Source organism: Eulemur rufifrons, unplaced genomic scaffold, assembly GCF_041146395.1.
Source record: "Eulemur rufifrons isolate Redbay unplaced genomic scaffold, OSU_ERuf_1 scaffold_261, whole genome shotgun sequence".
NCBI lineage: Eukaryota > Metazoa > Chordata > Mammalia > Primates > Lemuridae > Eulemur > Eulemur rufifrons.
This window is the reverse complement of record NW_027183043.1, coordinates 126,865-149,067: the sequence shown is the minus strand read 5'-3', so window position 1 is coordinate 149,067 and position 22,203 is coordinate 126,865. Positions and strand designations below refer to the sequence as shown.

Below are 22,203 nucleotides of genomic sequence, written 5' to 3'. Positions count from 1 at the left end.
GGAGGAATACATTTTTGAGATCTACTGCATAGCATGATGATGATAGTTAACAATAATGTATTGTGTTTTTCAAAATTGCTAAGAGAGTACATTTCAAATGTTCCCACCACAAGAATGAAAAGTATATGAGTGGACAGATACGTTCATTAGCTGAATTCTATTCTTCCATATTGTACACATATATCATAATATCACATTATAGTACATAAATATATAAAACCAAAATGTGTCAAATAAAATAAAAAAAAAATTTAAAAATCAACTAATTTTCCAAAGCTCATTATTTTGAGAAAAAGAAACAACCTCACAGTATATTGTTAATGGGCAGACCTGTGTCGGTCTTAGATACTCCCATTTGTACAGAAGAGGAGAGTGTGTGTTCACATAAATGTGGGCATCAGGTTAGCCATTTTCTGGAAGGACACACAGGAAACCATTGGCCATAGTCACTACTAGGGTGCGGCTTAAGAAGTAAGCATATTTCTATCATAAACTCTTCTGGACACTTATATTTTTTACCAAGTGAATAATTTTTCCTGAAATCCTGGTTTTAAATGCACGAAAATGTTTCTTTGCCTCACAGAAAATGCTGTGCTGAGCAAAGCCTTGGAGGGGAGGACACCACCTCCAAACACCTGTCTAGCCCAATGCTTCCATTGTATGCCCCCATCCTGGCCTGGTTCAGACCTCAGAACTTCCCCCCTGAACCCTCATCCACAGCGTGTCCCCTCCAATCTCCTGTCCACACTAGCCCTAGAAAGATCTTTCTGGTACCCAGATCTGACCTCTCCCTCCCCTGCTCAACCATCACCCCTGGCTCCCCATTACCCTTGGGGTAAAGTTGACCACTAAAACTCCTCTCTCCCTCTGTCTCTGTCTCGTCTCTCCTCACACCTTTGCCCAGCCTGTCTCCTTGACCTTGAGCACTGTTTCCCAGTTGCACCCAAATATCTACTGACCATCATTCAGGGACTCAGCTGAGACAATTTTTTAACCCCCAGTCCTGTTTCTCTTACTCTCAACTCTATTCATGCTCCTGTGGGCTGGGAGTGTCCTCATGTGGGACTGTTCCCCCAGCAGACTGGGAGAACCTCAAAGGCTGGGTCCTTCCCAGGTCTCCAGAGCACAAAAAAGTGCTGGGCACAGAACTGGGGTGGGAAGGTAGCGCGGGAGTGTTTGCTACATGGAGGCTGGGTGGACGAGTGACACAGGTGTTCTGGACAGGAGGTGGGTGACTTTTACCTCTGGGTCTCCTTTGGGAATCCCTGGCCTGGACAGTCGGGTAGGAATTAGGGCACAGAGGAGCAAACACTCAGTGAGTGAAGCTGTTTAAAGGAATGGTGTTTCATGGAGAAAAGAATGGGAGTGGAGACGAAGTTCGTTAATGAACATGTGCTAAGTGGCGTCATGAGCTCTCATACATCGTTACCAATTCTCTCAGCAACCCCAGTCTTTCTGTCCCCAAAACCTGCAATCTTTCCCCTGATAGCCAACTGGGTCCCAAGTCCTGTCTCTGGATCTTTCCTATTACCACTAAGAAATACTGGTAGAATCAATAAATACAACTTTTCTCCTCCCCACCTGCCAGCAGAGCTGATGAGGGGCTCAGGAACAGGCCATGAGGACCTGCACTCACCATTCAATCTCTGTAGGCTCGCGGTCCCTCAGCAGCTCTCGCACCTCCTGCCGGCAGCGCTCCTGGTATTCTGGGTGCCTTGCAAGGTTGTACAGGACCCAGGAGAGACCACTGGCCGTGGTGTCATGGCCTGAGTGGCAAGAAGGTTGACCTGGGTCTCTGAGCTGCTTCAGCACCAGAGGGGTGGACAGCGCCCTTGCATGGAGGCCCTCAGGGAGGATGGGAGGGATGGAGTGATCAGGGTCCACCCACTGCATCCCTGGGATGGAGAGACCCATGTCCCCACACTGGGACTCTCACCACCAAACATGAAGGTATCAGCCTCCGCTCTTATGTCCTCATCTGACAACTGCTTTCCATCTTCATCCTGGGGAAAAAACAAAACCACCCAAATCATACTAGCTCTGAGACTCCTGGGTCTAACATGAGACAATTTCTGAAGATGCATTCTCCTTCCAGAAACCTAAACCCACCCTGCACTCCTAGATCTCCCTGGACACCATTGCCAGAGCCCTCGCCTGATGGGCTTCCTCCATCACTGCCTGGCCTCCTCTTTTATCCCTGGTGGAAGGAATCAGTGATCCATGAACATTTTCATGTTTCTGTATAATGAGGATTTTTGGGGAAAAAGTTGCTGGCATCCTAGGTTTCAGGATGTTTAAAGGACAATTTGCCTTGGAGCTTAGAAATTAAGTGTTGCTCCAAAGATATTTGCTCACATTCAAGGGTAGTAAACACAGAGAATGCTATCTCCCCTGAAGGCATTTGGCTTATAAACCCATACTCATTGCCTTCTCACTGGGGAGTAGTTTATACTCCAGAACAAAGGTCTCTCTCTCTCTGTCTCTGGAAGGATGAAGGCACAGATGTGCCAGCTGTTCTCTATGAGCTCCAAGGTTCATAATGTGCGGGCCCCTCTACTGTGGTGCAAATTCTGGTGCACTTACAGGTGAAAACTTTTAATTGCCCTAGCAGGAATTAGGGAATGGGTCCCTTCTTGACTCAAATAATTTCCATGCTCCCCAGTGTCCACTGGATCAAGTCCAAGTTCTTGGATTTGACATTTGACATGAAGCTCCCCATTCTATCTCTGGAGTTCAGATCCCAGGAAGCCCACCTTGCTCAGCAGGAGAACATCGATGAAGTCCAAAGTCTTGGTCTTGGCTTTGGCCTTGAGGAAGTCATCAACATCCTGATTGGGGAGGGTGCGGCGTCGCTCCTGGATGACGGCATCTGTGAAGTCGTGCACCAGGCGGCAGGCCTTGCGGAAGCGCTGCCCATCGCAGGTGAGATAGTACAGGAAGTCCACGTACAAGAGGATGTTCTGGCTCCTTTTTTCTATGAGGGCGCTGAGCTGCAGGATGGTGGCAATATATTCACTGGGCTTCCTGCAGGATCAGGGAATGCGGAGGAAATAACTTAACACACCTGAAACCCAGGAGCATTTCCCACCAGCAGCCAGGATCTACCTCCCATCAGGAAACGGAGTCTCCAGAAACAGATGGACCCACAGATACACAGACGGCATCAGCCATGAGACTTGACTCTCCAAACCCTCTTCTCTGCCTGCATCCACCTCTGTCAGCTGCCCGGGTGCCACTAGGCAGCCAGAGCATAGCTTGGCATCATGCCCCTCCTCTACTCTGTCTCCTGCCCAGTATCCAGGCCTGCACCTTCTCTTTCCCAAAACCGTGCACACAGCTCAGATGTTATCAGATTCCACCTGGTCTTGGCCCAGCCCCCACCCTAGCCTCCTGCACACAAAGTCACCTCTACTGTGTGCTGCACATGCTCTACTCATCCTAGCCTCCCTGCCTTCACTCGAACATTTCTACCTATTCTTTCCGGCCCTTCACAGCCCAGCTGTGACGTACCTGCTCCAGAACGGCTCTTGTGGTTGTTGTCCTCAGTCCTCCCTCCCCTACTTACCCCCTTGGGTCCACAGCTCAAGATCCCACGCCCTGGGCAAGGACTCACTCCTGACAATTGCTGTCAAAGCTGAAGATGCATTTCTGCAGACTGTCCAAGGTCATGAGGCTGATATGCTCAAACATGTCCAGACGGGCACTGCCCTCTGAGGCCAGGCGCTGCCACTTGGCCTGCAGAGAAGGTCACAGAGCTGGGGCTGGGCCTTGGCTCTTTGGAGCCCCTCCCCAACCCTGAACATCAGGATGGACACATTCAGAACCAGCCTCTTGGTCCTCTGCCCCAGGTACCCATCTCCAGGGAGGACCTGGCTTGGGTGAAAGCAGAAGCTTTTACTATTAGCAGATGAAGATCCCATGGCTGGGAACAAGAGACCCGAGTTCACGTTTCAGCTCTGCATCCTGTGCTCTGTGTGCCCTTGGGCAGCTCAGTGCCTGCCCTTAGGTCCCACCTGTCAAATCGTCAGTAACAGTTAAGATGTCCTGATTTGGTGCCAGATAAATGAGGTTAGAATCCCTGCTCCACCACCCCAGGACTTACTACATGGGTAGACTTGGGCAAGCTCTCTAATCTTTCTGGCCATCAGTTTCCTCATCTGTAATAGGGTGAAAAGAAATGCTAACTCACAGGAGCATTAAAATTAAATCGTACAATTTATATCATGGAATTGGCAAATCGGCACAAGGAATCATTTCTGTCACATAGTGAGTGCTCAAAAATATTGGTTTTCCTCATCTTTATTATTATAAATTGACTGCAAAAATATCCCTGTGTTGGTAGAAGTAGTCTTCCGTGGGCCCTGAGCATCCTTGCTGGGGACGCCAAGAATGCAAGGCCCCGATGTTCTTAACCTGGGTCATTGCTCAACCTTGTGATTGCAGAGAAGAACCTTGAGGGATAAGGTAATGATTCCCCCGGACACATTTTAGGCTTACTCCTGTTTGCTATAAAATCAGGTTCCCTAAGCCTAGTGCCCCTTCCCTGTAATGCAATAGACTCCGGGAACAGGCATCGATAGAATCCCTCCTGTGTCCCCCACAAGGGATTTGGGTGGCTTGGAAAAAGGAGGCAAACCAAGAGGAAGCACGTGCTATTGTGCCGTGAGTAGTCAACTGCCCTTTGTCTCTGACCCTGGAGTCTCATGTCTTGTGGCAAAATCCATGGAACAGTAACACGCTAACTTATAACCTTGCAAGTAAGGAAGAAAACCCTAGGCAGTTCAAAAAATCCATATCCCACCTGGAAACCATTCTTCTAAGTGAATTATCAGAAGAATGGAAAAGCAAACACCACATGTACTCACCATTAAATTGGAACTAATCGATCAACACTTATGTGCACGTATGGAAATAATATTCATCAGATTCAGAAATCCAGTGGGTGGAAGGGGGCAGCGGGTGATGGGTAAGTCCACACCCAACGGGTACAGTGCACGCTATCTGGGTGATGGACACACTTACAACTTTGACTCAGATGTTACTAAAGCAATTTTTCTAACCAAAATGTTTGTACCCCTGTAGTAATCTGAAATAAAAATACAAAATACATACAAAAATCTGTAACCCCAATTTTCCACTTCTCCCTCTGCCTACACCGTTTTCAGTGTGATTTTTCAGCAACTTCCATTAAGAGATGAAGCCTATTTTACCCACCACCCTTTGATTTTGTGCTGGACCTTTGACTTTTTTTTTTGGCCAACATGATGTGCAGAAAATGGACCTAATAATTCTAACAAGCTCCAAGAGGCATTGCAGCCTCCTCTCACTCCTTGGAGCCCTGTCCCTGCCATGTGAACAACCCTGGGATCCCTTCTGGAGGGAGAGACTCGCATGAGGAAAGTCCAGCTGTCCCAGCTGAGGCCATCCTAGATCAGCCTGACGCCGGCCAAGCCCCACACAGGTGAGAGACGGAGCCAGGATCAGCAAAGCTGCCACCTGACCCGCGCAGCTGATCACACACCCCGAGTGACCCCTTCCACATCCACAAGAACCAGCCCACTATCCTGTAGACTTGTTAGCAATCATAACCACGTTGATTAAACCAATGAGTTTGGAAGTGGTTTGTGTGCAGCAGTAGCTGCTATGTAATCTTCCTCATTTCTCTTTTGAGCTCACAGGAATTCTGTGAGAGAAACATAGAAACCGACACTGTCTGAGCACCTACTATGTGCCAGGGACAGGACTCCGTTACATCATCTTGACCGCCTTTTAAGTAGGGATTATTATTCCCATTTTACAGATGAGGAAGCCAAGGCCCAGAGAGGAAGAGCAATGACCCTAAGCCTCCCAGCAGAGCCAAAACTCCAGATCAGACCTGTCTGTGGTCCCTCTACCCCAAGGCTCTGGCCAGGACCCCAGGGTCAAGGGACTTACGTGCATTATGTTCACGCTGTCATTGAAAATCTTCACGTAGGGCTTCAGGATGTTGAAATGGAAGGCGGGCGTCAGCATGCGACGGTGGCGGCTCCACTTGTCACCACCGCTCAGCAGGAGCCCCTCCCCTAGTAGGGCAGCCAAGGGCAGTGAGCAAAGGCAGCACCTTCTCCTGGCCCCACAAGGCTGTCCCCAGTCCCATTCACCTGAAGTTACTCACCCAGCCAGGGCTTCATGAACCTGGAGAAAACGTTGTCCTTCAGTGCAATGGTGGCTGACATGAATGAGGACAATCAGGGACATGGAGGGGGAGGGGAGGGGCTTGAGATGGGGGTGGAGGGGCTTGCACTTCCCCCTCCAAGCCCAGCACAGCAGGAAGGGGCCAAGGGCGGACAGAGCAGAGGGGATGGGGGAAGGGAGGGATCCCCAGACCAGGCTGCAGCAGACACTAGAGCAACACACAGCCTAACACGGCACAGCGCACCCCATCATGCCTTGACATGGCTCCTACATGGTTCAACATGTCTGCAGGACCCGAACATAGCTCAACACCCTACAAAACACCTTCCTAAGAACCTAGGACACCCTGTCTGCCCCAGAACTCTCTGACGTCTCCTGACAGGGATCTCAGACGTGTGACCTGACCCCGATGTGTCAACAGGTCCCGACACAGCCACAGCACACATGACAAACCCTAAATGACACAACATGGTCTGAATTTGACCCGAAATGGTCTGACATGAGCTCAGCATGCCCCATGGTTGGACCCCAGATAGGATTTAAATATTAATAGAATCTTTTTAATATCCCAGGTGTGGACCGGGTGTGACCCAGACCGTGCCCCAGGTGTGATGACCTGAATGTACTTAAGGCCTGTCTCGGTCCACACAGGGACCCTGGGACCCGGCCCTCAGACCAGCCCCAAATATGGCCCCTATGTGACAAACAGGAGAAAAGGAACGTCTCAAATAACATTTCAGACAAGAACCAGATAGGCCCCAACATGTTCCAAGTGACCTTGGCTACAGCTGAGCCCCAGACGTGGTGATCTCCATGATTCCAGGTGTAAACCAGGTGTAAGCAGGTGTAACATGTACCAGGTCCCACCTGGCCCCAGGCGTAAATATACACGTGACAAGATGTGTCCATACAGCAGACGTCACACAGACGTACCCAGACTACGGCAGACAGGACCAGAGGTCAGAGGTCAGACAGGTCAGTCCAGGGGAGACAGAGGCAGTGGCATCTCCACCACAGCCCCTCCTGTCTGCACTCGGGTCCCAGGGCCAGCTGGAGCAGCAGAGAGACCCCAGCAGTGGGCGAGCTGCGGCCAGTGCAAGGTCTGTCTGAGCGAAGAGCACGGGCTTGGTGCGGGGGGTGGAAGATGCGGACGCCCTGACAGCCGCCCTCTCCGGACTTTATGGTCAATAGATTTTTCTTTGCTGACACCACATGAGGTTGCGTTTCCATCACTCACAACTGAAAGAGACGTCAGAAGCCAGAGAGAGACCCAGGGACCTGCCCCGAGTCACTCAGCATTTTAGCGTCAGAGCCATAGTCCCTGTGGGATGCTGCCGGTTTCCCGGCTCAGCCTCGGCTGTCCAAGGAAGGGAGGGCAGAGAGCGAGGGAAGGGCACCAGGCTGCAGTGGGGTCTCCTTGGAGATTCCTGGGGCCTGCAGCAGCAGAGCAGTGAACTCAGGGCAGACGAGCCACCGGGTGGGGCAGAAGAGCTGACCCACAGGGGTGGCACTCATGCAAGCAGCCCAGGTCCTGCACCAGCGGCCAGCTCTCCTTGTTGTCCTGGGCTTGGGCACATGCAAGGCTGGCACCAGGCCTGGCAGGGAGCCTGCAATACTAATGGTGCCCACGGCATCACTCTTCCTCCACTTAAAAAATTCCTCCTCATCAATCCAGACCCAGCTCCAGCAACTCCTCCTACAGGAAGCCTTCCTGCCTGCACTAGCAGAAACTTAGTTCTCACTGAGCTGTCAGAGTTCATCTTCCTCTGGTCCATTCCTGACCACACGAAGTTGGGGAGTTCCCCCAGGACAAGGCCTTGAACTGAGAGGCCTCCTGGGGCCCCAGTGGTGCCCAGGACACCAGGGCAGGGAGCAGACGGCAGTGCAGGGAGGAGACACTGAGGTGTGGGTGGGTGAGTACAGGAAGGGGAGAGGAAGGTGCCTGAGGGAGAAGAGGGAAGGAGGGGCTGGGGTCTTGCAGGGGCCACAGAGGAACTTGGGGGACAAGGGGCTGGAAGCCCTTGGATGTGCCACGGCGCCCACCACCACTAGCTCCGCATGGTACCTGAGGCGTTCAGGACAGGTCGGATGATGTCGGGGTGGCACAAAGTGATGCCGGGGAGGATGGGGCCCAGCCAGAACTTAAAGCCCTGGGGGTAGGTGGCCACCAGCTGAGTCACGTCCCTCAAACCCTCCTCTGTGGGGGTGACCTGCAAGCAAGGCAGAGTTGTCACCTGTAATGGTTAAATTTAGATGCCAACGTGACTGGGCTAAGGGATGCCCAGATAGCTGGTAAATACAATTTCTGCGTGTGTCAGCGAGGGTGTTTGCAGAAGGGATGAGGAGTGGAATGGGTAAACTGAGGAAGGAAGATCCGCCCTCCCCAGTGCAGGCGGCACCATCCAACCCACTGAGGGCTCAGAGAGAACAAAAAGGCGGAGGAGGGGACTTGGCTCTGTCTTCCGGAGCTGGGACATCCGCCTTCTCTGCCCGTGGACATCAGAACTGCAGCTGCTCAGGCCTCTGGACGCGGACTGAATGACAGCTCAGCGCCCTGGGTCTCCAGCCTGCAGACGGCACAGGGTGGGGCCTCTCAGCCTCCACAGTCACGTGAGCCAGTTCTCATAGTAAATCCCCTCTTGTCTGTCTAGACCTACACCCAGATCTGTGTGCCCTGCGATTCTGTGTCTCTGCAGAACACTGACTAATCCACGTCCCCAGGAGTGGCCACCGCAGGTCCCCCATGCAGCCTCTGGAGGTGGCACAGCCTCTGCAGTGAACGGCATGTCTGGATCCTGCCCAGATGGAGGGAATCTCTGCTTCCTCCTGCTCCTTCTCTCCTGGGGCTTCTCCAAACGCCACAGGTGCCCCCCAGGGCAGAGGGAGAGGACACGCTGTCTGCCCACACAGGGGCAGAGGAAGGGTTTTCTTGTCCTGGGAGTGGTTCTGGCCTGGGGGCAGCCATATGGCGATGTCCCCACCGAGGGGGCTGTGGGCAGCAGTGTGACCTCAGGACGTGTCCCTAAGGCAGGTTTCCACATGCCTTCATGTCCTGGCTGGTGCACGCGGGCTTCAGTTCCTCCTCTGGAGAAGGGTCTGCACCCTCGGGACCTTCCAGCCTCAGCTGACCTCGGGGAGCAGACGGGAGCTCTCACTGTCCATCACGACAGTGGCTCCCACCTGTGAGCATCTCTGTCCGTCAATCTCTGTGCATGGTGTGTGCTGTGCGCCCTCCCACTGAGCCTAAGGACACGCCCATGGCCCTGCCATCACAAATGAACAGACTGGGGCCAAGTCCCCCAAAGGACAGAGCAGGTCCAAGTCAGAGGCCAAGGTGTGGGAGGGGGTTAGGGAAGGCTCCTGAGAGGGGAAGGGAGGGGCCAGCTTTCATGCAGGCTGCACAGCAGGGCCCGTGGGGACATCTCAGTGGGGAAGAGCAGGTAAGAGGAAGCTGCCCAGGAAGGGCAGGGGTGGCACACTGTCCCCACCTGTCTTCTGGGCCAGCGGTGCCCCTGTGTGTTTGGGGGGTGGGGGAGTCACAGCCCAGAGAGGGGCAGACACAGGACATGGGCCAGGCAGGGAGCAGACCCCGGATGGTGCCCCTCAGGAGGCCTCAAGTCCCGCAGTGGAGAATTGGGGACACCGGGGGTCCCCGCTCTGTGCAACCCTCCCCGGGAGCCCTTACGGTGCACCAGTGTGGGAAGACAGGCAGGAAAAGGATGCTGAGCAGGCTGGGCTGGGAGGACAAGGAGGGGACAGAGGCCTGGGACGGCACAGCAGAGCAGTGAGGCAGTGAGCAGAAGAGTGAGTGAGCCGCCGCCCTCGCTTCTCTGCCGTCCCAGCCCCCAGCCCACCTCCACCCCTGGCTCCCTGAGCCCCTTCCCGGCCCTGGGGACGTCCACCCACCCTGACACCCCAGTCCTGTCCTGCTGCCACACTCACCAGGCCCAGGTGACCCCAGAACCAGCTCCGTGTCGGGGGCTGCAGGAAACAGCGGAGGCGGCTGCAGGTGCCATAGAAGGCGTAGGTCCAGGCCAGGACACGGGCCAGGAGCCAGGAGGCCCCGACCAGCAGCAGCAGCAGCCACGGGGAGGTGGCCACCGGCCCCAGGCCCAGCCAGGACAGGCTCAGCTGTGGCATCCTGCAGGGCAGACGGGTGCAGGGGGAGTTCCTGAGGCCCAGGGGAGGGAAGGGGGCTCCAGGGCCAGTGCAGAGGGGCAGGGGCGGGAGGGATCACAGATGGGGACGCAGGGGCTGAGAGCAAGGAGGGAGACCCAGGGACCCCAGGGGAAGAGGCAGATGAGAGGTGAAGAAAAGGAAGAATATGAAGAGGAGGAGGGGGAGGAGGAAGAGGAGGGGGAAGAGGAAGAGAGAGAGGCTGATGACAGTCAGAAAGCCCCAGCCTGAATCACAGGGAGACTGCCGGGGGCTCGGTTTCCAGGAAACCACCATTCCCAGGGCCACATCCCTGGAGCCGCCCCAGCTTGGGCAGCCCCTCCCCATCCCGGGCCAGGACCCCCCCAGGGCCACCACCCCCATCCTGGCACCTTCTCTCAGGAACAGCTTGTCCACACAACCTCCTCGTCCCCCTGCTGGGCGGTCTTTGCCCCTGGGCCCTGATAATGGCGGCTGCAGCCGGGCTGGGCTGGGCCATGCCAGGGCAGGTGTCCAATACATGGCGCGGGGGAAGCAGCTGTGTGCAGAGGAATCAGCTCGGGAGGACACAGCACCTCCCCCACTGAGGTGTGGGGGTGAGTCAGGGGCGATCAAAGGTGACTCAGAGCCTCCAGGTTTACACACCAGGGTGTGGCAGACAAAAGCATGAACTAGAGAATTCAGGTGCCAGGCGATCAGGGCCAGGCCAACCCTTGTCCCGATCATCTCCTGAGCTCCTGTCCCAGTGAGGGCCTAGAGGAGAACATGCGCCATTTCTCGGTGCTGATTAGGAGGCTTAGAGATGAAAGCCCAGGGGCCCAGACTGCGCAGTCTGGCAGGAGTTCAAATCCCTCCTGGAGGCAGCCCAGGCCCTGGGCTGAGCCATGACTGCTAGGAACAGAAACAAACAATCCAGTTTGCGATTATTCCAGTCAGAGTCTAGGGATAAAGAGCCCAGCTGCTGGCCGGTCGTGGTGGCTCATGCCTGTAATTGTAGCACTTTGGGAAGCCGAGGCAGGAGGATCATTTGAGGTCAGGAGTCGGAGATCAGCCTGAGCGAGAGTGAGATTCTGTCTCTACTAAAAATAGAAAACATTAGCTGAACACTGTGGCTCACCCCTGTAGTCCCAGCTACTTGGGACACTGTGGCAGGAGGATCGTTTGAGCCCAGGAGTTTGAAGTTGCAGTGAGCTAGACTGATGCCACTGCACTCCAGCCTGCACTGCAGAGAGAGACCCTGTCTTTTAAAAAAAAAAAAGAGCCCACCTGCAAGGGCAAACCTAGAGGCTGGGCTCAGTGTCCAAGGATAGAGGGGAGGAACTGGGGTTGAGGCTGAGAGGGGCCGTGAGCACACGGGGTCCACGCAGTGAGGGCAGAGCCAGGGGACCCTGAGTGGAGTCCTCGTGCTGCCCTGCCCTTGCTCTGAGTTTGGACAGTGGCAGCCGTCCGGGGCTCAGTCTTCCCATCTGGGAAATGGGATATCAGATGAGGTCCTAGTTGGGAGACAGGATGGGTCTACAGAGTTGGGAGCCCCAAAAAGAGAAAGTGAAGGGAATGCTGGCAAGTGGCCCTTGAGCTACTGTGGGCCAGGGCTCTGCTCTGTGCAAGAGACTGTGAAGTCCTTCTACTGTGTGCTCTATGTAAAGTGCACCCACTGTGTGTTCTACGTAAAGTGCACCCACTGTGTGCTCTACATAAAGTGCATCCACTGTATGCCGGGTACTCTACAGAAAGCAAATTTACTCTGAGCACAGTACTTTATATAACATGTACCTACTGTGTGCCGGATGGTCTATGTAAAGCATGCCTACTGTGTCGGATGCTCTACGTAGGACATGTCTACTCTGTGTCTTGTGACCCACATAAAGTGCACCCACTGTGTGCCAAGGACGCTACATAAATCCTGTCTGCTGTGTGCCAGGTGCTTTACATAAAACATGCCTACTATGTGTGCCGGCTGCTCTACATAAAGTAAGCCCACTGTGTGCCAGGTACTCTACAGAAAGGGTGCCTTCTTTGTGTCAGATGCTCACCTGCATCACAATGCACGGTGCATTTCCACCCCGCTCCCCTCAACTCTCTGGCAGAGCTCTGGACATTGATGGAGAGACCCAAGCAATGGCCTCCAGAAGAGGGAAGATGCCCATTTAACAGAAGAGCAAACTGAGGTTCAGAGAGGGCGAGTCTCTAGCCCAAGTTGCAGAGCTCATAGGAACTGAGGTCTGTCAGACCCTCAAGCCTACAACCTTTCCCTCTGCCAAGCTACTCTGCTCCCATTCATTGGGCACAATGCCATACGAATCCAGGGACACCTATAGTAGTGGAACATCAGTCAATGTGGTGCCCCAGAGGGGAAATGTCTTGAGGCCCTTGTATCACCACCTGCCTCCTCCTCCCACACCCAGGATGCTCCACCCAACAGACCTAGTGCAATCCCCACGCTTGGCTCTCCCTGAATTCTGATCAGAATTGCTCCATGGGCGGTCTCAGGTGAGGGAGGGCCTGAAGGGGGGGCTCCTAGCAGAGCTGCCGAGCAGGAGGGCGGGAAAAGACAGTCCTGACGCTGGCGGCATGTTAGGGGGACTCCAACCTCCCTCTGTCCCCGTCCAGCTCAATCAGCCAGAGGATTTGGGCAGCTGGTCCCTGTGCCCCCTACTCGGGTGGTGGGGTGTGCCCCCTCCTGAATCTCCTCCTGCTGCAGCTGGGAAGACCTCACCTGCTGGCAGGTTCATGCTCTTCAGGGTCTGGGGGCAAATCCGGAGTATGACAAACCAGGCAGTCCTGGAGATACAGAAGAAAGAGCCCCGAGTGGCCAGAGAGGCTCAGCTCACTGCAAGACCTACTATGTGCCTAGGCTGGGCAGGCAGCCTACAGCAGGAATGGCGGCCACCACCCTTCGCCAACACAAGTCACTGAGCCTATTTTAAGCCCTTTAATTATATTCACCATTGTTATTTCCATTTTACAAATGAGGAATAGAGTCTGGAAAATATTTGTGTGACTACCCACAGTCACAAAGCTGGTGGAGCCAGGCTGTGCCCCAGACCACCCAGCCTCACCTTGGCACCCTTCACCACTGGGCAGCGCTCATTTGTGTCTGTAAACGGCCATTCCAGCAGAACTCACCGCTCAGGACTGTGGTGATGATTAAAAGAGACAAAGACAGAGCAAGGGCCTAGTAAATGCTACTCGTTGTTATTGATGCTGCTACTGTTGCTGTGTGAGCTGGATATGGGGCTCGGACTGGACCCTGCAGGGGTCAGAGGTGTCAACCCTGCACTGTCTTGAAGAAGGGCCCTACAGGTCCAGCCTGTTCTCACCGTCTGGTCCCTTTGGCCGTCCATAATGACTCGGGGAGCACCCTCCTGGGCATGGGGAGCCTTGGCCTGAATCCAGAAGAGTTTTCCATGGAGAAGTAGCAACAGGAGCCCTTGAACACCTGCCAGGTGTTGAGCAGTGCTCACAGCTGGATTCTTGGGGAGGACTTCTGCTGTTTTGGCAGCTGGTGGCTGGTCAGTGCATGGATTCTACCTCCTACCCAATGAAGAGATGAGCCGTGGACCACCAAGCTACTGCATCCCTGACAGTCTCTGCTTGTATGCGCCCCAGGACAGAGAGCTCACCACGCACGCACACACACACACACACACACGCACGGTCTACTCCTTTAAAGAGCATTAGAAGGTAGGTCTTCTATGGCAGTGGCCTCAAACATAACCAGTGGTAACACTGATGAGGCGGGGTTTGTTTAAAATGCACCTTCCTTGCTGTATGTTCGCATGTCAAGAGAGGCGAGATATGATACCAGGTAAGACCGTGAAGTGCAGAACCTCATGTATAGTCTGCGACATTTTCTCACAAGTGGGTGGAAAGTGAATTAATGGATAAGCTCCTAGTTGTTATATTTGTGTCAATATTCCCTAGCATGAATATTTTAGCTTAGACTACAGCTATTAATATACATATAGGTATTTACATGTTTACACATTTCACTGGTGATATTTTCCCCTTTTTAAAAAGTAATCCCTGCGGGTCTCTACTCTGCGGGACCCTGCATGACACTGAGGACTTGGACTCTGAGCACCAGGAGTGCATGGGATGCACCTGAGCTGGCTGGCGCCCCTGCAGCCATAGAGGCCAAGGAATCCTGGGGTGGTCACTGTCCCTGGTGCTGATGGAGGAATAGCCTCTCCCGTTCCCTCTGCTGTCCCCTCACTACCTGTGTGGTCCTCCAGACACCTGGAGATGCTATCAGGGCCCAGAGGGGGTGCTTTAGGGGCTTTGGGGAGGTGTCCACTGATTCCCCCACTCACACTCACTTTTACTGCTCAGCAAAGGTAGGAAGCACCTACTGCAAAAATTTCAGTGTCTCTTCTGGTGCCTGGCATCTGCCAGGGCCAATTCTACTGCCTGTGTCTCCCTTTCAGGGAACTTTTTACACCTGAGTCCAAACAAGAGCTTGACCAGAAGCCCCAAATGGCTCTGAGGTTTGCACCTGTTCCCCGTGGGCATAGCATTTCCTTCATTTGGGGACGTGGCAGCCTGGTGGTGCTGATGCACCAATTAGTGGTCATTCCATGTGGCCCCATGTTGAGTTCAGGGCTCTGGCATACAGATGTACCAACAACCACCTTGGTATGAATCCATGTGAGCCTGTTGGACTTTGTGTATTCATATTATTCAGGTGTCATCTGTGATCTGCTGTGGTCTGCAGTGTCCAATGAGGGCAAGGTTGACGACAGGAATTGTTTTACCTGTTGGCCTCCGGTGTGGTCACCCACAAGACAACTCCTGGCTCTGCACCATTTATCATCCCACCCTCCATAGGTGGCCACATCTCTCTCCTCCAAGTGTTTTTGACACCATTTCTATGCAGTTTCAGTGGATCCTTCTAGGACATGTACTCTCTTGCCTCCAATGGATGTGAGGAATTGCTGTTGGTTCAGCTTTTGGCTCCCCCAGATGAGGAACAAGATGTTCTTTTCACAGTGATGGGACCTTTCTTGTAATGACACTCACAGAGCCTCACCTGTGCTTCTTGCTGGTGCTCATGTATAAAGACCAACACTCATGGCCAAGAAACATATGAAAAAAGCTCAACATCTCTAATCATCATGGAAATGCAACTCAAAACCGCAATGAGCTATCACTTAACTCCAATGAGAACGGCCTTTATAAAAAAAAAATCCCCAAACAATAAATGTTGGCATGGATACAGAGATATAGGAACGCTCATACACTGCTGGTGGGACTGCAAACTAGTGCAACCTGTATGGAAGGTAATATGGACATACCTCAAAGAGCTACACGTAGTGCCGCTGGGTCTGTAGTGGAGATCACAGTTGGCAGGCCTGGTATGAGGGGCTCCAGTGGATCTTACCTAGGGCCTGGGTGGACTGGACTGTTTCCAGGAACTTTGTCTGTGGAGCTGGTGCCAGGATGAGGATATGCTTCAGTGTCTTCAGATAGTTCTCTATTGCCAGGTGCACTATGGGTGTGGCTTCCTGCAGGCCGTTGGGAGGGCTGTTGAATCACTGGGTTGGCGGGGAGGGGGAGGGAGTCCTGGTGCAGGCCACACTGCCATGTTCCAGAGCTGAGTGTGGCTGGAATGGAGTCAAGGATGTGGTTTAGGGTCTACAGCTGACACCAAGATCTTCAGGCCTCTCTCTGGAGCCACAGACAGGTGTTGTCTCCAGGCAGGTGCCAGGGTGGGCACGCCTGCTCTCAGACCACACTTGAGAGGGGCTGACCGGAGCCGATGCATAGGGCAGTTTTGAGATCCATGATCAGACTGAGGTCAGTGAGTCAGCCTGCAGTGGCGCCGCCAGACATGCCTCCCGAGGGTTCCTGGGTGGGAAAAATGCCTCTCAATTTGTAGCCGAGAAAGGCCAGAACTGAGATTAAGGGGCTTTTGAGGATCCCCTGTGGGTCAGAGGTTGGCAGTCCTGCCAGCGGGGCTTATCTCCTGGTAAAACTCTAGCCAGGAAGAACTGCTCCAGGACTACAGGTGGGAGGGGCAGGATCCAAGCTTTAGGGATGTTTTAGGATTTGCTGTGAGACTAAGGCTGGGAAGCTCAACTCAGTGGCATTAGTGCTTGAGACTTCCGGCAATTCTCTGTGCAGACGGGATTGCGCCAAGACCACAGTCAGCAGAGGCTGAAGCTGGGGTTGAGGGCCCCTTCAGAATCTGCTGTGGGATGGAGGCCTACAAACCCGTAGGTGACACAGATGGGTGAGTGGCCCTCTGGGTCCCTGCGTGATCAGTACTAATTTGGGACCACAGCTCACTGGAGATAGAGCCAAGTCACTGGGTAATTTTCAGGTCCACTGCTGAGGTCAATGTCAGCGAGCCTGTCTGCTGAGGCACCAGTCACCTGTGATTCCTCCTAGACCCCTTGGTGGATGATTTTGGAAGAAGGATCAAGGCCAGTTGGGGCTACAGCTAAGCCTTTCATGAAATAGGGCCTTTTCCAGATCTTGAGCCAGGACCAAGATCAGCTCGTCTGCCCCACGGGTGTGGGTCTGCCATCTCAAAACAGCCCTTCTAGGTCTTGGGCACCTTTGAGTTTTACAACCTCCTACCTGATCCCAAGGCTCCCACAGAGGCCCTTGGGTCCATGGCTGGCTGCGAGATTATCGCTGTCGCGGGGCAATCTGAGCTGACGGTGGAACCCTACGCCACCATCCTGCTGATATCACCCTTCTAGAAGTCTTGAGGTCAGACAATATACGTTCTCCAACTTTGTTCTCCTTTATAAAAATAGCTTTGGCTTTCCTAGGCTGTTTCCATCTGTATATAAATGTTACAGTAGTTTTAGAATCGGCTCATCGATTTCTATAAATAAAGCATTCTGTAATTGGGGATTGTGTTGAATCTAAAGATTGGTTTGGGGATAAAGGACATTTGAACAATATGGAATGTGACAATCAATGAACATGGTTATCTTTCCATTTGTTTAGAGTTTACCATGTTTTCTGAACAATGTTCTATAGTTTTCAGTGTCAAGTTATGCACCGATTTCATTAAATTTATTCCATGGTGTTTTGTTTTTTATGATGCCATTATCAATGTTACCAACTTTACATTTTCATTTTCAAATTGTTCATTGCTAGTATAACCAACAAACAATTGGATTGATTTTTGTGTAACGGCCTTGCACCTCTGACTATGCCAAATTTATTCATGATTTCAATTAGCTGTGTGTTGATTCTTTCAGATTTTCCATAATGACAATTGTGTTATCTGTGAATAAACAATATTTTGACTCCTGTCCTAAAAATGTATATATAAACTTTACAGTGCTTTAGTTTTGGTGTTCACCACTTCTCCTTCTATATTGCTACCCAATATTTCCATTCTGTGTTTTATATATACAAGTAGAAACCATTATTTGTTTCTTTATCTACGATCATTGCCTGAATTTGCCTGCATTTTTACCATTTTTAAATGTTTTGCTTGAATTTCAGAATATCGTTCTGGAACATTTTCCTTCTCGTGGTTCATCTTTTAGAACTTCTGTTGGTGGTAACTTCCTCAATTTTTATTTTCCTGCAAATGTTTTCATTTTATGTTTGTTCTTAAGTACAATTGAGTTAGACTGTTTCTATCAATATCCTTTAGCTATTATTTCACTATGTTTTGGCCTATTCACTGTTCTTATTGAGATTTTGCTTTCTCATCCATATAATATGTTCATCTAATCTTTGAAAACTACTTATTCTGGCAACCAAAGACATGCAAATTAACACAATGAAGGACTTTAAAAAAAAACCTGTGAAGTTATTTATAAATAAAAATGATCACTTCCATTCCTGGCATGATGGCATTGAAATTGAGAGTCTCACACACTGCAAGTTGATGCAACATTTTCCAGATAGAAATTAGGTCATATATAGCAAGACTCATGGAGATTTTCAAAGTCTGGAATATGGAAGACTAAACTATATGAACATACTCCTGCTATTGGATACCTAGAAACACCTAGAGATACCGGATACAATATAATGAACATCTTCTGAGCACAGAGCTGAATCCACAAGAAAGTTCAGGGAGTATTTGTGTCTACCTTCCTTCCCACAATGGTGGGAACAGAGGCCCCAGGAACAGTCCTGGAGGTTATTCTGCCTGACTACTATGTCTCTCATCCTGCTTCTATTGATCATTTGCTTTGGCATTTTGACCACCAAAAGTGTCTGAAGAGTACCTTTTAGTAATTCTTTCAGTTCGGCTCTTTGGGTGGTAAAAATTCTCTACTTTTGTTTATCAGAAAAATGTCTTTATTTTGCCTTCATTTTTGAAGGATGTGTTAGTCGGATATAAAAGGTTAGATTAGAGTTACTTTCTTGAGGCCCATGGGAAATAACATCTGTAGTCTTCTGACCTTGACTTTTGGTGTTGAGAAGTTAGCTGTCAGCCCACTTGCCTTCCCTTTGAATATAATCTCTCTCTTTACTCCTCCACTTGTGGCTGCTTTGAATTTTGTTCTCTTTTCCCTAGCTTTTTTGAAGTTTTACTGTAACATGTCAAGGTATGGATTCCTCTTATTTATTTTGCTTGGGGTTCATTGGGGTTCTGGAATCTACGGATAGATGTTTTTTATCAGTTTTAGAAAAATCTTGGCCATGATTTCTTCAAATAATGCATATACCATATCATATCTCTCTTATTTCTGAGATTCTGATTAAACAAAGTTTATACATTGTCATTCTAACCCCTACATTTCCTTCCCTGGCTTCTGTAGTCTCCATTCTTTATTGCCTTTCTGTGCTTCTGCTTTTTTTTATTATTTCTTCTGACTCTTGCTCCAATTCACTAATTCTCTCTTGAATCATGTCTGACCTACATTAAACTTCCGCACTATTTTTTTTTTTTTTTTTTTTTTTTTTTTGAGACAGAGTCTCACTCTGTTGCCCAGGCTAGAGTGAGTGCCGTGGCGTCAGCCTAGCTCACAGCAACCTCAAACTCCTGGGCTCAAGCGATCCTCCTGTCTCAGCCTCCCGAGTAGCTGGGACTACAGGCATGCACCACCATGCCCGGCTAATTTTTTTTTTCTATATATATTTTTAGCTGTCCATATAATTTCTTTCTATTTTTTTTTTTAGTAGAGATGGGGTCTCGCTCTTGCTCAGGCTGGTCTCGAACTCCTGAGCTCAAACGATCCGCCCACCTCGGCCTCCCAGAGAGCTAGGATTACAGGCGTGAGCCACCGCGCCCGGCCTAATTTCCGCACTATTGGTATTACATTTTTGGTTCTAAAAATACGTTTTGTTTCTTTTAAAACTCAGCTCTATCACTCTTGACAATCCCTCATTCTCTGAAGATGTTTCTAAAACCACATTTCATTCTTTAAGCCTAGAAAGCAATGTTGTTTCACAGTCCTTGCCTGCTAATTCCAGTATCTGAAGTCTCTGTTGGACTGTTTCTGGAACCACAGGGAACTGGATGATTCTGAAGGTGCTGATGACTGTGTCATAATGTATCCTGTCAATTTTATGGGGAGGAAGAGGCAGAGCCAGAGATCTCGGCTCCCTCAGCTCTATCCCTGGGTTTGAGACAGGAGCCTGCTCTGTGTCCTTGGCCTTGTTCCCTGCCCTCTCTGGATTTTGTGTTTTCAGAGGCAACAACAGAGGATGTTTCTTCTGAGGACCAGACCTCTACACCTCTCTAGGTTCCTTTCCTGATATCTGCTGAGAGAAGAAACCATCCTGGAAAACATCATCCCTGAGTCCAGTCCCATTTTCCCAAAATGCTTAGACTCGGGGGGCAGCCCAGCCCAGCCTGACTACCCAATGCAGGGGTGGGGAATTACTGACGAGATCTGGGAGTAGGTGATGTTTAAACTGAGACCTCAAGGAAGCAGAGGACTGAGATAGGTGAGAGTGAGGGGTGGAAGGGGGTCCCAGGCAGAATGAGGGAGGGAGGAAGGAAAGAAGGAAAAAGGGAGGGAAGGAGAGAGAAGGGAGGGAGAGAAGGAGGGAGGAAGGAAGGAAGGAAGGAAGGAGGTATGTAGGGACAGCAGGCATTTCCAGAATCACAGCCGCCCTTCTTGGACTTCAAGGGGAATGCATAACACACCCCACATCCCCAGGCAGGCCCCTGGAGAGGTCTCTGGGAACCTGCCACTGGGGAAGATGCCTGCAGAGATAAATCTGCCCCACCCACCATGGCCCAGGCTTACTGGGTGCTGGGCCGCCCCAGGCCTGGATGCAGGGCATCATCAAAGCTCTCCAAGGAGGGTAAGTGGAGCCCACTGTTTCCAGAGCCATTTTCCAGGATGAAGTGGCAAGAGCCCCAGGGGCTGCAAGGGAGAAGGCGTGAGGACCAGGGAAAACTGGAGCAGAGGGTGGCCCTGGCAGGGGAGCGGGTGCGGAGCATGGGATGATGTGGAGCAGGGAGTCTGCAGCCCCAGCAACCCCGCTCCAGGCTGGGTAGGGCTGTCCTGCCTCCTGGCCCCCTATGGAGTCCATCTACTGCCCATAGTTGCCCCCTTTCCACAGCAGTTGTGGTCACCAGGGTCCCTTCCGGGGCGGGGAGTGGGCTCTGCAGCCGGTTGCCGGGAGGGCCGCACGGTGTGCGCCGTGCATGTGCATGCGCTTGTGCGCCCTTTGCCTGCTCTGCCTGCGCTGCGTGTGCGTGTCTGTGGAGTTGCGTGTGCCTGCGTTCGTTTCTCGTAGCTGCCATTGCAGAGTACCACAAACCCAGTGGCTTTGAAACAAGAGAAATGTATTCTATCACAGTTCTGGAGGCTCGAAGTCTGAAATCGAGGTGCCCACAGGGCCACACTGCTTTGGAGGACTCCAGGGGAGCATCCTTCTTTGCTTCTTTTAGCTTCCGGTGTCTCCAGGCATCGAGTGGCTTGTGCTGCATCACTCCGATCTCTGCTCCCACCTTCCCGTGACCTTTGCTCTGTGTGTGTTTTCTCCTCTTCTCACGGGGACACCGTTCACAGGGTTTAGGACCCGCTCTTGTTCAGGGTGGTCTCACTTTGAGACCCTTAACTGAATCACGTCTGCAAAGCCCTGTGTCCACACAAGGTCACATTCTGAGGTTTGAGGTGGACATGAATTCTGGGGGGGACACTATTCAACCCAAAGCGGTGTCATTGCACACGTCGCCACTGTGTGTCCCTCGTCTATCCCAATCCCAGGTGACCACCGGCACCTGTGCTCTGGAGGTGTGTGCAGAATGAGCGATGATGTCTCTGTTTCTGGCTGTTCCCTGGGTGTCCCTGCCAGTGTGCATTTCAGAACCGGTGTGATTGTGTGTCGTTGCTCAGTTCTGTCTGTGTTTACACCTGTGTGCACAGTCTCAGGTCTGTGGCAGCTGCATAAGCGCAGAGGGCGGAAGGAGTTGAAGAGTGTCTGCCCTGAGGAAGGAGGGCACTGGGGCGGCGTGCGGGAGCCAGCCTGCGTGTGCTCCTCATGCAGGGGACTTGGAGAGCCCCCTTGGAGAACCCTGCCGAGGGGGTTGTTCTGGGAAAGGGTTGGACAGAGCAAGTGCCAGAGGGAGACAGGGAGCTGGGAGAGCCGTTTGTGCAATCTCTACTTGTGTACTTAGGAGCAAGTCCCTGGAGCCTGTTTGCAGCCAGGGGAGGAGAAGAGGTGGGCAGCCTGAGGGAGCGGAGCTGGGCATGGGGTGGGGGTATTCACGGTGTCGGAGGGAAGAGTAGTCTGGAATGGGGTTGAAACCCTGGACTGTCCCAGTGCCTATATGGGGCACCTGGCGGGGAAGGCTGAGTGACAACCAGCTCAGTAGACGGCAAATAGCAACAATAGCAACAGTGACAGAGATGTTCCCAACACTGCCAGCGGGGACGCTGGAAAACTTTGTGCTGAGCACTTCGCATCACAACCCAACAGGATCCACAAGGGCAG

At 51.9% G+C, this 22,203-nt stretch overlaps 1 protein-coding gene across 3 annotated transcripts; it reads right to left on the bottom strand.

Moving 5' to 3' along the window:
* Nucleotides 1-366: 366 nt before the first annotated feature.
* On the bottom strand, nt 367-10,833 carry LOC138380047 (cytochrome P450 4F2-like). 3 transcript variants are annotated; one of them, XM_069464906.1, is made up of 10 exons: nt 10,722-10,833; nt 10,117-10,315; nt 9,218-9,298; nt 8,240-8,384; nt 6,155-6,208; nt 5,935-6,062; nt 3,614-3,735; nt 2,754-3,024; nt 1,937-2,003; nt 367-1,766 (listed from the first exon to the last, which is right to left on the bottom strand). In XM_069464906.1, the coding sequence occupies exons 1-10, from the start codon at nt 10,826-10,828 to the stop codon at nt 1,633-1,635; spliced, it is 1,308 nt and encodes a 435-aa protein (XP_069321007.1). In that variant the 5' UTR covers nt 10,829-10,833; the 3' UTR covers nt 367-1,632. The 3 variants fall into 3 exon arrangements, with proteins under 3 accessions (XP_069321007.1, XP_069321009.1, XP_069321008.1); XM_069464908.1 differs by lacking the exon at nt 10,722-10,833 and having other exon boundaries at nt 9,218-9,303; nt 10,117-10,160; XM_069464907.1 differs by lacking the exon at nt 9,218-9,298 and having other exon boundaries at nt 368-1,766.
* Between the last annotated feature and the right edge of the window lie 11,370 nt (nt 10,834-22,203).